This window comes from Lathamus discolor, chromosome 13 (genome assembly GCF_037157495.1).
Source record: "Lathamus discolor isolate bLatDis1 chromosome 13, bLatDis1.hap1, whole genome shotgun sequence".
In the NCBI taxonomy this organism is placed as follows: Eukaryota; Metazoa; Chordata; class Aves; order Psittaciformes; family Psittacidae; genus Lathamus; species Lathamus discolor.
The window spans coordinates 7973182-7988973 of NC_088896.1; the positions used below are offsets into that span (position 1 = coordinate 7973182).

The 15792-nt window shown below is 37.2% G+C and overlaps 1 protein-coding gene across 9 annotated transcripts in view; it reads left to right on the top strand.

Moving 5' to 3' along the window:
• The window catches only part of STXBP4 (syntaxin binding protein 4), a 71053-nt gene that overhangs the window by 14065 nt on the left and 41196 nt on the right, over positions 1-15792 (top strand). For 8 of the 9 annotated variants that reach the window (XM_065693949.1, XM_065693943.1, XM_065693945.1 and 5 more), the window contains 9 exons: positions 72-204; positions 2236-2342; positions 3249-3432; positions 4434-4512; positions 7216-7298; positions 7789-7885; positions 8859-8971; positions 9638-9724; positions 10639-10704. In XM_065693949.1, the coding sequence (XP_065550021.1) occupies positions 72-204; positions 2236-2342; positions 3249-3432; positions 4434-4512; positions 7216-7298; positions 7789-7885; positions 8859-8971; positions 9638-9724; positions 10639-10704 (949 nt within the window). The remainder of the gene's footprint in view (positions 1-71; positions 205-2235; positions 2343-3248; positions 3433-4433; positions 4513-7215; positions 7299-7788; positions 7886-8858; positions 8972-9637; positions 9725-10638; positions 10705-15792) is intronic. The other variant, XM_065693948.1, reaches the window with a different exon arrangement.

A 15792-nucleotide genomic window follows, 5' to 3' on the forward strand; every position in this document is an offset into this window, starting at 1 on the left:
TACTACATCACTTGAGTCTCTATTGAGTATGTGGTCCTGTGAAGTAATTCTGCTTTTCTTTCTCTTTGTAGCGATAGTGCATTTCAGATGATCTCTGTTTGCAAAGGAACAAGCCTAGGTTTGAATATTGTAGGAGGAATTAACAGAAATGAAGGGCCTTTGGTATATATTCAAGAAATTATTCCTGGTGGTGATTGTCATAAGGTAAAGACCTTTTTTCCCTCCCTCCCCTTCAGTCAGCTGTATTTTTGCCTTCATTTAGTACCAACTTCAGTGGGTTTTATGTATGCAGATATATTTTAAATACAAAATTTATGTTGCTCTTTGCTTTCTCTTTAAACAGAGTTCTCTTATTGCACTGTATCATGGTTACATGGCCATGACAATTATTCACGAGTTCGTTTAGGGTAAACGAGGCTCTTATTCCCCAGTTTACATATGAGAAAGTAAGAAACCAGCTTCTGTAAGAGGTTGCATGATGCAAAGTAAATCCGCAAGGATGGGGCAAAGCTACAGGTTGCATCTCTTCTTTTGGTTTTTGGTATTCAAAAAATCACTTTTCCCTTAGACTTCATTTAGCTGGATCCTTGCATTGAAAGCTTTGTGTAGGCAAAGCAGGAAAAAAATAGGACAGACTAATAAAATGTATGAATCAGTCCTGGTTACTTTTCATATATGACAAATGCAATATGTAAATCAAGAGGGCTTGTCAGTTTTGATGAACAAATAGTTGTTTGTTTCAAATACATACAAATGTTTATCTGAGCGTCTCCTTTTGCATCCTGAGTTATTACAGTTATTTGATGTGTAGATAACCAGCTTTTGCCTCTTGCCAAGCAAGAAGGTGTGAGTTAATTTCAAAGGCAATGAGTTTTGCCCTAAAAGTCTGTAACTATTTGTGACTGCATTTGTGCAGATGAAGATTAATCCTAAAATGCCAAAATGGAAGGAAAAATGCAGTTTCTTCAGACTTTTAGTAGATAAATGGTGATCATTCTTTTCTCCTATTTCATTATGGTTTCCAGAACATTTTTTCTTGTTGTAAACATGTAATTTAAAGCCTATCACACATAATCTGACTGAGAAATTAATCTGCAGTAGGTTCTACTATTAGCAGGAGTAGAGGTAATTTTCCAGTCCAGGTTATCCTGTTTGAGAAACCCAAGTAGCAGGCGTATTTTAAACATGTGCCACATGAGGGCAGCATTGAAATGGATATATTTTAATAGGCTGGAGGCAAGTGAAAGAAAAGATCTACATTTTCTTTAATCAAAACCGAAACAGTCAGTGACAAAAAAAAGTAGTAAAGTTTGAAATAGGTTTGAAATAACACAGTTATAATCATGCTATGTGGGTATTAAATATGTAAAAATATACTGGTTTTGGAAAGGTGTTTCAGTTATATCTTCTGTGCGCAGTTCGTATCATATGGTCAGATTGATTCTGTGGTCAATTTGTTGGGAGCTGGAGAACACAGACATGTTATTTGTAATTTGATGTGTATTAGACAAATGTCCCAACTAACTCTAACCATATTACGTGAATTTTCGGTGAAGTTATTGATGCTTCGTTTAAAATGTGAGTAAGGAAGGCTTTATCCTAGTGGAAATCTAGCCTCACATGCTTGAAGTCTTGTCTTACAGTCTCCAGGAGAGGAATGTGATATGTTACTGTGTTGTGAGATGTTTGCAATGAGTTCAGCAGAAGCACAAAGTTAGTATTATTTCTATAGCATTTTTGACTGGTGAATTTCTTATAGACTTACCTGTTTTCTCATCAAGATGAATATGGCTAGTAAGTGCCTGAAGAGTCCCATATTTAGCCAAGAACATTTGGTTTTGAAATACAAATTAATCCAGCTCACAACTGAATGAATTAGTAAAGAACCTTCCTGTAGTCAGATGGGTTGGTACTCCTTGCTGGAAAAATTACTATCTGTGGCTGGTTTGTTTAACAGAAACATGCGTCTGCGTCCAGATTTCTTCTTTACACAGTACCTGAGATCCATTCTGTCTGATGAACTTTTCTAATGACTGCTATCATGGTGATCAGAGGATCATTTGATTTGTTTATTTCTGGAAGATTGGCAGGCAAAACATATAGCTGTTCTTGATAGTCCTTGTCTTAACTGATCCAGAGGAATGCGGTAAATTGCTGTGATTACGCAGCTCTTTTTAGAGTGTTTTAGCAGTTAATAGAAATGTTGTGGGTTTTCTTTTTTATTTGTTACGTTAGGATGGACGATTGAAGCCTGGAGATCAACTTGTATCCATAAACAAAGAGTCAATGATTGGTGTCTCCTATGAAGAGGCAAAAAGTATAATCAACAGAACAAAGATGAGGTATCTGGTAACCCTCTAAAATCAGCTCACCAAAATGGTTATTGTTTGACATTTATGATCAGATTAATGTGAACTATTTTCTCATATGTACTTGGAGGTAATGCAAGGGATATTAATTTTTTTCAGCTATTCAATTGCAATATTACTTCCTAGAAAAAGGCAGAAATGCGTCTTTTAGACCTGTACTATTATGACACCTTCATAGAATCATAGAATAGTTAGGGTTGGGTAGGACCTCAAGATCATCAAGTTCCAACCCCCCTGCCATGGGCAGGGACACTTCACACTAAACCATCTCACCCAAGGCTCTGTCCAGCCTGGCCTTGAACACTGCCAGGGATGGAGCACTCACAACCTCCCTGGGCAACCCATTCCAGTGCCTCACCACCCTAACAGGAAAGAATTTCCTCCTTATATCCAATCTAAACTTCCCCTGTTTAAGTTTTAACCTGTTACCCCTTGTCCTGTCACTACAGTCCCCAATGAAGAGCCCCTCCCCAGCATCCCTATAGCCCCCCTTCAGGTACTGGAAGCTGCTCTGAGGTCTCCACGCAGCCTTCTCTTCTCCAGGCTGAACAGCCCCAACTTCCTCAGCCTGTCTTCATACGGGAGGTGCTCCAGTCCCCTGATCATCCTTGTGGCCTCCTCTGGACTTGTTCCAGCAGTTCTTTGTCCTTTTTATGTTGAGGACACCAGAACTCTACACAGTTCATTCCTTTCAAAAGGAAAAACAAAACCCAAAGCCACAGTATTTGCCTTTTTAATGATGAGGAATAAAACACCCTTTTAGAAAAGTAGTTAAAGCATATATGGTGTTTGGGAAAACGTGATTTTTGCAAGAGTAATGTAGAATCTTACCAACAGGATAGGTACAATGTGTTGAAACTTTCTTAATTTTAATTTTAGGTCTGAAAGTTTTTGTGAGATAGCTTTTATTAGGCAAAAAAATATTCCCAGTTATTCAGAGAGTCTGCAGCGTCCTTCCAGCCTCTTAACATCTTCTATAGCGTATGGAGACCAACAGGCTGCACTGCTTAGTTCTCTTGCATCTCCTAATGGGAAGCTTGTTTCAACGTTCATTCCAGATGCAGTGAGTATACGTACTAGTCCTCTTAGTATAAAGTGAGCAAATGGTTGGTTTTCCTGATTTCACTGGAATTTCAGTATGGAGTTGTTTTAATTCAGCTTCCATCCTCATAAAAAAATGACTGGCTTTTTCCTGGCAGTCATCAAGACTTTTCCAGAAAATGTGTTGTGTAACAGTAGAGTAAAACACACTGATGAGAGGATTAAGAATATTACTTGACTTGTGGTAAGAAAACAAATCAAATAAAATAAGCATCAACTGTGTTCTTAGATGCAGGGTTCTCCTCACTTTGGAGGAGTAAAGTTTCAGAATTGGGTGTACATATTGTTATGTATTTCAGAGATGAAGTACTCTGCTCACTTCACATACGTGAGTACAATACGAGCTCACAAGTTACACTTTCTCCGTGATCTTTTTCACTTAAAAATCAGAGTTCTGGTTTATTCCCCTTCTTTCAGCTAAGCAACAGCTGTTTTAATTCATGGAGCTCACTGTTAGTGTAAAGAAATAATGTTGACCATAAGAAGTAAGATTTAAAAACAATTATTTCAGTTTAATAAAAAATAATTCATTTTTTGTATTTTTAAAACTATTGTGTTTGAACAAGAAAGAATAAATGCTCCATGTCAAGCGTAAGGTCAAAGCAGGTCATCCTCAGTTGTTCTTACATTTGTACTTCAAATTCTTGCTCATTTTTCTTTCCTGCTCGAGATATAAACATGGAAACAGGTTGCCTAGAGAGACTGTGCTCTCTTAAGCTGTGAAGATACTCAAAACCAAACTAAGGTTTTGATAAGGTCCTGACCTAACTTTATTGAACAGCATTCCTTCTCGCCTCCCAGCCTCCCGATGTGTTCCATTTTCTCCTAGGGCTGTTTTGATCTGTCCAGCCCTATTTCTCACCGAGTCTTCCTTCCCCTCCCTCTCATTTACATTAATGTGTATTTCTAGTTTGGCTTGTGATCTGCTTTGGAAATGGTATGACTTTTGCTTTTCTTTCATAGATACAGACTGGAGTCATGACAGGAGAGCAGTCTCCAATTACTTCTCTAGACGGCAATCCTACTGATGTGTCTGCCACTGGTAAAGGCTGATTTAATTCCCTGCCACCCTTTTTTCCTTCAGTAACTGCCATAGAGAAAATAGTACAGAGTGAGACTCAGTAGTCTTTAAAAAAGGAATATTGCACTGGGTTTATAGTACTAAATAAGGACTGAGATCAATGGATTGTTTAGCAGCTTCTGTCAAATACAACTTACATTGTCTTTAACAAACAGCTGAAACCAAATGAGTGATCACAACGTTTGCTATACAGCAGTAATGATAATATACTCAGTAGAAACCAGATAATGAAGACTCACATATAGATCAAGATTAGGTTGCCATAGAAACTGTGCTTGCTTGATCTGGTGAGATTCTGGGGATGTATACTGCTTGTGCTCTTCTTTTTTGATCAGGGCAGCATACTGGAAGGATAATAACATGCAGGCCTCTTTAACAGTTCTTTGATTAATAATAAATAGAATACATATGTGTTTATTTAAGAGTCATGGCATTCAGACAAAGACAATAGTCACTTCGATTGTATAGGTTAAAAAAAACACCACCACTGAGGAGAATTAGAGGTTGTAGAAATTGGTCAGAACCAAGTCTGAGCTGAACAACTGTAAGTCCTTCGGGAAGCAAATATGTGTTGTATTTACAAGCAGTGAAAATGCAGTACTCTGATATAATAATGAATCTCAGTTGATACCGTAATGGACCTGATTCTGTTGTGTATTTCTTTATGAAGACCTCAACTATATTCTTTAGCTTCAGGCAGTAGTGTGTAAGCATAACCTGTGTTTAGCATACAGAGAAAAGGAAGGACAAACATACAGGATCTGATTGATTCTAGATGTTATTTAAATTGTACCTGTATGTATCATGTCAATTTGAAATGAAGCAGTCTCCATATAGCACATCCGAGCAGTTGGCTTCCTTCCTTGGAGGGTGAGCTGACAGAATGTGAACTTTTAAAACTGAAAAGTCGTAGTGTAGAATGCACCTGGAGTTTAATGATCACACATTTATTTCACACTGATCATGACAACACCACAACTAAATCAGAGGAACAAGACAAAAGGCTATTTTTTTAATATATTCAGAATATGAGACTCTGGGTTAATATAATGCAATACACAGGAGCATCATTGTCGCTGAAAAAGACCAAGAAGGCCACAGTTCTTTAGCATATCTGAAGAGCTTAGCTGGTAGAGTGGAAAGCAGAAATACTGCAGCTCCTGTTTGTACTGTTTATTGTCATTTTAAGTTTTAGTCTTACTGAACAGCACATCCTTATGTGCTCTCTCCTGCTGCCCTTTTTCAAGGATAACCTTTCAAAGATAACCTTGAAAAATCGAAGTCGCTCTTAGATGATTTTTTTCTTAGTGCTGTAAGAAAAATCAGCATAGTTTTGAGAAATTCTTGCCCAGACTCATACACAACCCTGTTTCATTCTGAGCTGAAAGGACATGTGCCAATTCAGCTGAGGTTCTAGCCCACTGTCTTCAGAATTTAATATAGCATGTGAGAGGTGTTAGTGTCAGAGATTTTCAAGATGTTTTGGTTTATGCTTTTGGCAAAGAAGGAGAATGTAAATCACTTTGAGCTTGGAAACAGATAGCTGTGAAAGTGGGGAAAAAATTCTATGAGATTCCTTCTGTTCCTTTAGAGAGAATCTCAACCTTTAGTTCTCTCAAATGCTGGTTTTGTTTTCAGTACCACTCTAGTTCATTAACGAAATAATTAAGATGCACGTTATGTTTATAAATAAGGACTGAAAACGAGTATTCCATTTTCTTCTGAAAAAAACCAAGTCAATGAATTTGTTCTATTTACACACATTTAAAATCTGAGGAAATTGATAGTTAACTGCTCCTTTTGCCTACTGTCTGTGATCAAAAGCTTCCAAAGGTTGCTGCTTCTCGTGTTGTAGCCATAGGTGTGTTCGAAACATAACAAATCTGTGACACACACACACACACACACACACACACACACACACACACACAAAGAAGTCAATTACCCTGAAATCTTGCACATGAAGTGCTTGGTGCTGTGAACTCCTTTTCCTTTCCTCAGCTTAATCATTTGGGTATGTTGGAAATAAAATAGATGCACCATGAGTTGTTAATGCAACTAGCTAAAACTATGCTGTCTGTAAGGACTGGAGAAGAGGGGGATGATGGGTGATGGTTTAATGAATGATAGTTCTTGTAAAAAGAGTTCCTTCCCAGGAAAAAAATGCTGGAATTCAGTCCAAGCTGCAGCCCTTAGTTGGCAACAGGTCATTCCCTCTCTTTCCACAGTGTTTTCCAGATCACTAGATCCGCTTTTGGGAACTGTTGATTATGCCAAGGGTGTGCCTTGAAGGTCTTTCTCAGAATTCACAAGTGTGTTTCCCTTCTGTTTCCAGAGTAACTGTGTATCTCTGAGAGAAGAGAAAATACCGCAAGTAGAAGCCATATGCTTGATGGATCAATCAAAGTTATTCTGGTTTCTTTCTGCTAATTTGCTGCTTGTCACTTTTTGATGGGGAAAACTAGTTTTAAGTGATTGATACTCACAATTTTTGTTTGTTACAATTATGTCCTTTAAGAAAAAAGTCAATCTAAATATTAACATTTATTTGTGGCAAATGGGCATTTAGCTGCCATCCTTTTGATAAGCAGATCTTCAGAACAAGTCTTTCAAAGGAATAGTTACAACTGTATCATTATTTAATGTTAATTGTTTTCTGCTTAGTTACTGGCCCCAGCCAGAATGATGATTATGAGCTGCAAGGAAGGAACTCTACTATTCGTCTCAAAGCAGAAAAGCTGGAAAGGGTAAATACTTGTAATCTCCTGAGTTTTCCTTTCTATCCCTTCATGATGCACGTAAGACATCTGGAGCGTATTTCTAGGCTGACAAAGTTTAAGGTGTGAATTATACACCAAATTTTCTGTTTGAATAGTTCTTTTAGGTTGCAAGCTGATATTTCATTTTATGTATTGGGCAAATTGCTGTTTTTGTTAATCTAATTACTGAAACTCTTCCGGGAATCTGAATATCCCTCAGGATTTTTAAGGCAGTTATTAAGGACAAAGGGGTTTGCTTATTACACTCTTCCATATTCAAGGTTAAATAATATCTGAACATCTCTCAATTAGAAGGAAAAGTCACAGAGTGTCTCTGGAATAAAAGTGTTGTCAGTGAGAGTGTACTACGAAACAAAGGCTCTTTGAAGTATAGCTCTTTAATTACTCCCCCTTGTCCCTGCAGTCATTATCCCCAGTCCTCTCTTTTTTTTCTCCAAATTAAGTTTTCTCCTTCCAGGCATTGAATTATCTTGGGATTCAGCCCACAGATGAACAGCAGCAAGCCCTAAGGCAGCAACTTCAGAAAGATTCTAAAGGAACAGTGTCTTTTGGAGGTAATAATTTGTTAATTACCATGGAAAAAAATGAAATGTGGGAATATAGAAATGATGATAGATAATAACCGTTAATATCTTCTGTGTCAGTGTTGGGTTGCTACTGCAAATAAAGTGATACTTTGAGGCTTTTTTTTATTCTCCTGTATGAAAATAAGCTTGGAATTCTGAAACTAAGCAATTGGGAAGCAAATCACGAATTTGTCTGATAAGAGCAGCCTTGAGAAAGTTGGGATTTGTGCTCACAAGTTCCTACATTTTTGCCTTGACAATAGGTTAATTGTTCCAAAAATCACCTGGGATGGTATTCATGGTTAAAGCGACTTCTTGAAGGAACTACGCTGACAGCTATTTAACTTCTTTAGTTTGGGAGAAGCAAGAACCTTTCAACTATTGCATATAGAAAGGCAGGCCATCATGATTTTTCTTCTAGTTAAGTCTAATTCTGATGGGAATGAGTCGCTTCTGTTGGTTATGACAATTTTGGTAGGTGACACTAACAATTTAAGAATATTTCTTATAAACTGTGAGACATGATAGTTCTGATGCTAAAACTGATGGAAATTGCACTTTTCCTAAAGTTTAAGAAAAACAGCATCAAATACTAGTATATAAAGATAACTTCTGTACTTAACCACCCAAAATGACACTGGATTTTCAAATCAAGTATCAAGACAGATACTGGAATGTGAACTTCACATCATCTTTTGTTTTCTCCTTCACACCTTGACTCAGTGATATTTTATCCCAAGATCTTTGTTGAATATTTTTATGCTGATTCTTACCATCATTACCAAATGTTTCTCTTCAGAGAGCTCTGTCTGATTTTCATGTTTTCCTTTAGAAATCAAATGGAGGGCAGACTCTGCATTTATAAAAGAGTAGCCTTACGTTGTGGTTTTAGCGTGTTGTGTTTAGCGATACTGCTACAAAACTTGTGAAAAAAAGCAGCAAAATCTAACCTGTTTTTTAGATTTCATTGAAGTTTCAAAGAATCTGTTCTCTATGCAATTGAATGCAACAGATGACGGCCAAAAATCTCCAACAGCTGGAGTCAATGAAATTACCAGCTACTTGGGTTCACAGGTAAAATACGTGCCTGGACAATGTTTAATTTTGGGAGGAGATTATTGGAGAGTTTCTTACATATAAGATTACTCCAAATCTTGGACAGATATTTAGAACAGCTCCATATTGTGATGTTCTTTAAGATAACCTAGTTCCTGTGAAGCTTTTTAAAGCAACCTACTTTGCAGAAAGCAATTCACATAATTACGTTGTAATTTGCTGTAAGTATGGACAACGGTGATTTACTGAGGTTTCTTAATGGAATACATACTGCTACGACTTGTGTGAGTGATAAACAATTATTGCGTCCAGTGATTTCCACAACTGCTATAGTAAAAAGCACTTTCTTCTAGGGTCGACTTTAAGAAAGAGCATTTGCAGCATAGGAGTAATAAAATAAAATCATGTATTATTAAAATATTGAAGAAAACGGGGGCTGTTAGTGGTGTAATTTTGATACTTTAAAAAATATTAATCCTTTTTAACAGGAAAAATATTTATTGTTTAGGAAGAAAAGTTGGGCAGAATTTTCTTGAACATTTTTAGTATTTTCAGAGCTTTAAATTATTGTAAAAGTAAGATTTTCCTCTTATTTTACTAATGAGCTTTTAAGAGAAGATGTTAAGGATTATAGAAGATACAGTTAAAAACATGTTCTAACCTTTAGTATTTAAATGTGCACAGATTGTGACCTCTGATTCTTTGGAAGATGATGTGGAAAGACTTAAGAAAGAAAGAAATGATGCTTTAAAAGAAATGAGTAAATTAAAGGTAATACTCAGTTTCCCTTTGCTTTGAATTACTCAAGAGGCTAATTTCTCTTTGAGTGTATATAGTAATTTACTATTTTTCTTTTGAGTTTTATGTGCTATTTTTGATGACTACATAAAAAAGCAAAGCAAACAGCCCTAATGTTTGAAGTTTGTTTGCTTACAATATGTTTCTGGAGGTGGTGAATTTGGTTTGTTATATTGACTACTAGAGCATTTTTTATCTGATTCACAGAGAAATGAGTCGAAGCAGACTTAACAAAAGTGAATTTAGAGAAATGAGTGATTTGCATAGCAATTTTATTTAGAAACGTGTGATCCTGGGAACTGCAGTTTCCTGGCATCTGCTGATATTTCTGGAAGAAGTCAGAACTGGAGGATAGATTAATCTGTTTTCAAAATTAATACGTATTTTCACAGACATTACAAAACGCGTAAGACCCGAAGCCACAAATACATTTGTTGTTTCTTAGTAACTTGGGCTACGACCGTTGTCCTATGCTCCTGAATTTCTTTTTTCACAATCACAAAGATAAAAGGTCCTGGTGCAGAATTAAATGTGTTTTACTTATCTCACAGAAATGTTCGTGAATAATCCTCAAATGCCCAAGAAATTTGAACAGTTATCAGTGAACCCTCTGAAAACCTGCCTTTTAGAGATTAAGATTTGGCTTTGTCACAGGTTCTGTAAAAGCTGTTGATTATTATTTCCATCAGAACATTTTTAATAGGTGTGTTTCTGATGATGCATCATTAATAACAGACTTATGTTGCGGCCTAGAAACACACTACAAGACAGTACATTGGTGGAACTTCAGTGTTGCTACCTGTAGTTGTGAAAAAGCTAATTGGGTTTTAGGAATAAAACCTCTCTGATTTCAGACCTGATTATTAATGATTTCCTTTCTTTAATAGGAGAAATTATCTGAATCCATGAATTTAGAGAAGCAGTTAACAGAGCAGCTACAGATTGTCAAGCAAGTATGTTGAAGTTTCTTTAAACACAAATTATTCTCCTCTTTTTCCTGTTATTTGTGGGAGAAGGAAGCATTTCTGTCTTGATTCTCATATGGACTATACTTCCCAGTGACTTCCACACAACGTGGTTATTTTGTAGCTACAAAGCTTTTGATTAGAATTGGAGACTATTGATCCTTAAGTTTTTAAAGCAGTAGTTCTCTGCTGTTGCATTGAGGCTGAAAACCATAAAATAAGCTGGGTCAGGTAAGTTGGGTAATAATGTAGTAGTACCTGTCTGGTCTTAAGTGTTCTTGAAGTGATTTTCCTGTTCTTAGACAACAGTGTGCCTATCCTACAGACCAAACATTAACTACTTTATATGTCAGCCAGAGTTTTAAGTATGAAAATACAGACACTTGACAATTCTACCTGATATGTACCAGGAAAAAACAGCAGTGTTTTGTGAAGAATGCCTTGTTTATGTCTCTATATCTATCAATAAGAGAAGAAATCAGAGTTTTGTGTGAAATTTAGCCTTCTTGTGTCTCTTTAAGGAAATTTCCAATTATATGTAAATCCCATGTAATTTGTAGCCTGGATTCAAAAACAAGTAACTTGGCTGTTTCCTGATTCTACTGAATATCATTCTGTCAGCTGTTTTCTTCTTATGATCTGGCTGCCTTTCTGCTATCCTGTACTGTTATACGTATTCCTTATAGGTTTCTCAAGGCTGTCTGTTCCATCAGATGCCATATGTAAAGTTGCAAGATAGAGGTTAAAAATCTGTGTACTGTTATTAAGATGAGGTTTACTCCTGTATGTAGGTTTCTTCAGCACCTTCATTATCACCTTGACTATAAAAGAACTGTTTGAAAGCTTTTTCCATGAGTGTTCTGATGTTGCCTCAGTAAATTGTGGGACAGCAGGGAAATAAAATGGATTCTTTTTTTGGATAAAATTGAACTGGAAGTATGTGCCAGTAGCGCACCTCTTGTTTCCATTCACTAATGGGTGTTCAGTCTGTTGCTCTAAACCAGAGCAGATGTTCAGTCTACCAGTCTAGACTAAAGCTGGTACAAACACTAAAATGTAGACAGCGAGGATATCAGGTCCTCAGCATCGACTGTTTCACTTCCCAGACCTGCTCTTACTGCGAAGGTGGACTTGGGCAAAGGTGGTTTAAGATGCTCTAAGTGGCAGCAATGCCTGTTTTCTACCACACGAGGTCCTCGAACTTTAATTTTTCTCTCAAGTACTCTCATGCGGTGGTGTGGGTCAGCTTGCAGCGCAACCCTCCAGGGGATAAATACTCTGATTTTCTAGTAAGCATTTTAAGTGACTGCTGTTGAAAAGGTTCCGCATAGTGAAATGAAAGAGAAATAATAACTTATAGGTACTTACAGCACTATTTTAGGAGATACAAGCGTGCCTTTAGTGGGAATTTTAGTTCTGTTTATACATGGTGCATTTTCAAGTGTTTTATGTATATTTCTGTGGTTCAGAACCAGTGCCGATGCCGAGATTCGTGGCGGTATAGGCTACTTGGAGTACAGAGAGGCTGCTTGGAATACAAGTGGCCGTTTGCCTTATGATGATGTTTTCCTGCTGAAGTGAAATGAATTAATGGGTACGTTATTGAGACTGGTTAAAAGCAAACTTGCGAACTGGCTCAAGTATGTGCATAAGGTCTTCTGAATTCAATATATTTTTAACTTTTTTTCTTTTTAAATCACTGCTTTCCTAAAAAAGCAAGGTTTTAAGTTAAGATACAGGCTACCCGTCATATCTTGGAGTGTCTTGTGTGTTTTTTCTATCGTCAACTAATTGTGAATTGCTGAGATTACATCTTAATTAGGACAGGCATACAAATATTCTGGTTAATGAACATGTTTTGTTAGTATCAATTCATTAAACAGTGCATGAATCAGTAGCTGACAGCATAAACAAACTCTTTGGAAGTAGTGCTAAATTTGAAACGAGGTAGTAATTATTTTCTAATGTTGATCTGTGAGAATTAAAATGTATGAATTGATATTTTTTACTTTAAGATTGTGATGTTGCACTATCTTTGGGTCTTCCTTGAAATCATATGGAAGCTGAAATTGGCACAAAGCATAGAAAGGCACTTTTGAGTATCTGAAGTCTTGTCAACACCATGAATGTGAGATCTGTAATGATGTCTTCTGTCTTCTGGGATGAGTTTGACTGTATTGTCTGGGGCTGAAAATCCTGGGTCATACCAACCTGAATGATCTCTTACCTAGTAGAGCTTCTTTGGTGCACTTAATTGTCACTGAACCACTTCAGCTGAACATAATAAATATGAAAAGTTGTAAAGGTAGGATGTTTATGATCTCCCATACTGCTGGACTTGTATTTCATAGGGCTGATATTTGCTATTATGTGCTTATGTTTTCTAAGGGGGAAAGAGGTGCTTTGAAGAGCAGGACTTGAATAATGGCTGCTGATTTAGAAGCAATATAAAATTTATTTCACCATGCCTGAAAGGACTATTGGGTTTATTTCTGTTTCATTAGCTTTTTTATTTTAATACATAGTAAAGATACTCTTAAGTTCTCTTAAAGAGTGTTTTCAGCATATAATTTCGGTAAAGTTAATGAATAAACATAATTCAACTGTAACTACAATTTTTCGTGTTGTTTAAAAGAATACCTTTGTTCCAGTGTTTGTGGTGGCTGGAATGTAACTTTGATAAACTCTTTTCCCAAAACTTGAATTTATCCAAGAAAGAAATCGAACCTGGCTTTCAAAGAAATCTGTGCCTTGAAATTGATTCTGTAAGGATTCAGTTGCTGTCATCCAGCCTGCAGTTTCTTGTTTGTTGCAGTGGCTTCATAGCAGATTAGGACAAATGGTCCCATCAGGCATTTGTAGAGATGAAATATTAGCAGCTGCAGATTCCATTTCAGTGGCGTCTTCTTTCATGCAAGCAGTTGAACAGGACAAGAGAAGATGCTGCTGAAGCATGCTGTTACCCATCTGTTCTTCACTGGTGGGGGCCCCTCATCTGTATAAGAAAGAGCACCACCATGCCGGCTTCAGTAACTGTAGGGTGGGGAAGCCTGATGGTATCATTTCTTTTTGTGCTTCCCTGCTCTACAAACAGCTCTGGTTTGTCAGGAAATTTTGCGAGTTCAGTTGTAGTGTGAGTAATTGTTTCGTTGTAATGTAAGAATCCATTGTTCATTAATTATTCCTTTAGGTCTTTCGCTGTTGAAATCTGGTCATACTTAGTCTGCTATTACAGAGAAATTAATATTCAACAATTGGGTTTCCGAAAAAAAACAATGGAGGAGTGAAGGCAGTTCTGGATTATAAGAGATTAAACCTTTATCTGAAGGAGGTCTTGTTTCAAAATTAAGACCTCCCTTTTCATTACAGCAATTTTCCCATGACTTTTCTGATGCGGTTTATTTAAGTAATTCCTATGTGTGCATTTTTAAAATGCCACCCTTTGTCAAGGACTCTATGTTCATTTATATTAGTCCAATTTAATATCAGACCGTCTTTTCACTTCTGTCTTCGAGTCTTTTTCCCACCTCCAGCTTGTTACTGAAGGATACCTTCACTGCCCCATCATCCTCTGTATCAGTGAGCCCAGCTTTTCTTGCTGCTGAGTCACACCACTTCTACAGCAGCAAGAAAACGCCCTCTACCTGGGCAGTGATTTTGTCCTCTACCTTATAGATTCCGAACTTCTCAGAAGCCCCTGCATTCTCTGAATTGTTCCTAGGAAGAACAGCAATAAGCAGCTTGCAGGAGGGCTGGATTGTTCCTGTGGTCTTTCATTGGGTGCTTTCAGTAATAGCCTTTTGCGCTGCTTTTAGTGCTGTGCAGACAGACAACTGTCTAACAACCTGGGTAACAGACAGACATGCAGTGATGAACTGTTGAGCAGTCTGTGTTTGCAGGTGGAGGTGCTCATCATGTAGAATAGGCTCATCTAACGCCTTGTGCTTCCAAAAGTAAAAAGAGGAAAGAAATAAGTCATTATACTTGCTGTCAAATTAAAGGTTATTTAAATATATCCCTTTTCACTTGTGTTACTGTAACAGAAACCTCTAAACTACATAACACCAATGTGACGTGGATTCACTAATGATGTTGCTGTTTGCTACATGTGTGATGACTTGTCTTATGCTTAATTTTCTAAGAGACCAGAATGTCCCTGGCAATCATCCAAATAGGTACTATATTGCAAAAGCCTCGTTAACTATTAGGAAGATGATGGCCTATGTATATGTCATTGAGATTAGTTTAGTTATGGTTTGAAATAAATATATATTATTTAAGACTAACAGTGTGCAAGTTAAAAAGTCATAGAATCTGAGATCGGTAGATCATTTTACATTATGACAAAGTATAGGAAAACCTGACTTGAAGGATGTTACTTGCACAGAACAAATGCTTCTAAGTTGGAAAAGAACAGAATTAACCTGCTTTTGTAAGCTTCACTAACCTCTCTAGACAGTTATGACACCTGTTAAATATTGTATGACTTTTCTGCCACAAAAATAGGAAGATGTAGTGACAGGACAAGGGGTAACGGGTTAAAACTTAAACAGGGGAAGTTTAGATTGGATCTAAGGAGGAAGTTCTTTCCTGTTAGGGTGGTGAGACACTGGAATGGGTTGCCCAGGGAGGTTGTGAGTGCTCCATCCCTGGCAGTGTTCAAGGCCAGGCTGGATGAAGCCTTGTGTGGGATGGTTTAGTGTGAGGTGTCCCTGCCCATGGCAGGGGGGTTGGAACTTGATGATCTTGAGGTCCTTTCCAACCCTGACTATTCTATGATTCTGTGATTTGGTCATTCAGTCTTTTTCAGAAGCTGTGATTTCAGCACTAGTTTCTAGAGGGTTATTTCATGCTTGTTACGGATTCATAGTGGGTTTACTTTTTTTCTCCCTGCCTATTTCTCACTAGTTCCATTCCCAACCAGGATATAGCTTTAATAAGCTACAATAGGTAGACTAGGTGTAGAATATTCACCTGAGTATCCTTCAGTGAAGAACTTGAAGAATTTCTAGCTCTGTGAATTTGTGTATTTCAGTTTATAACTTTGATGATTCAGAAAATTCATCAAAAGCGGAG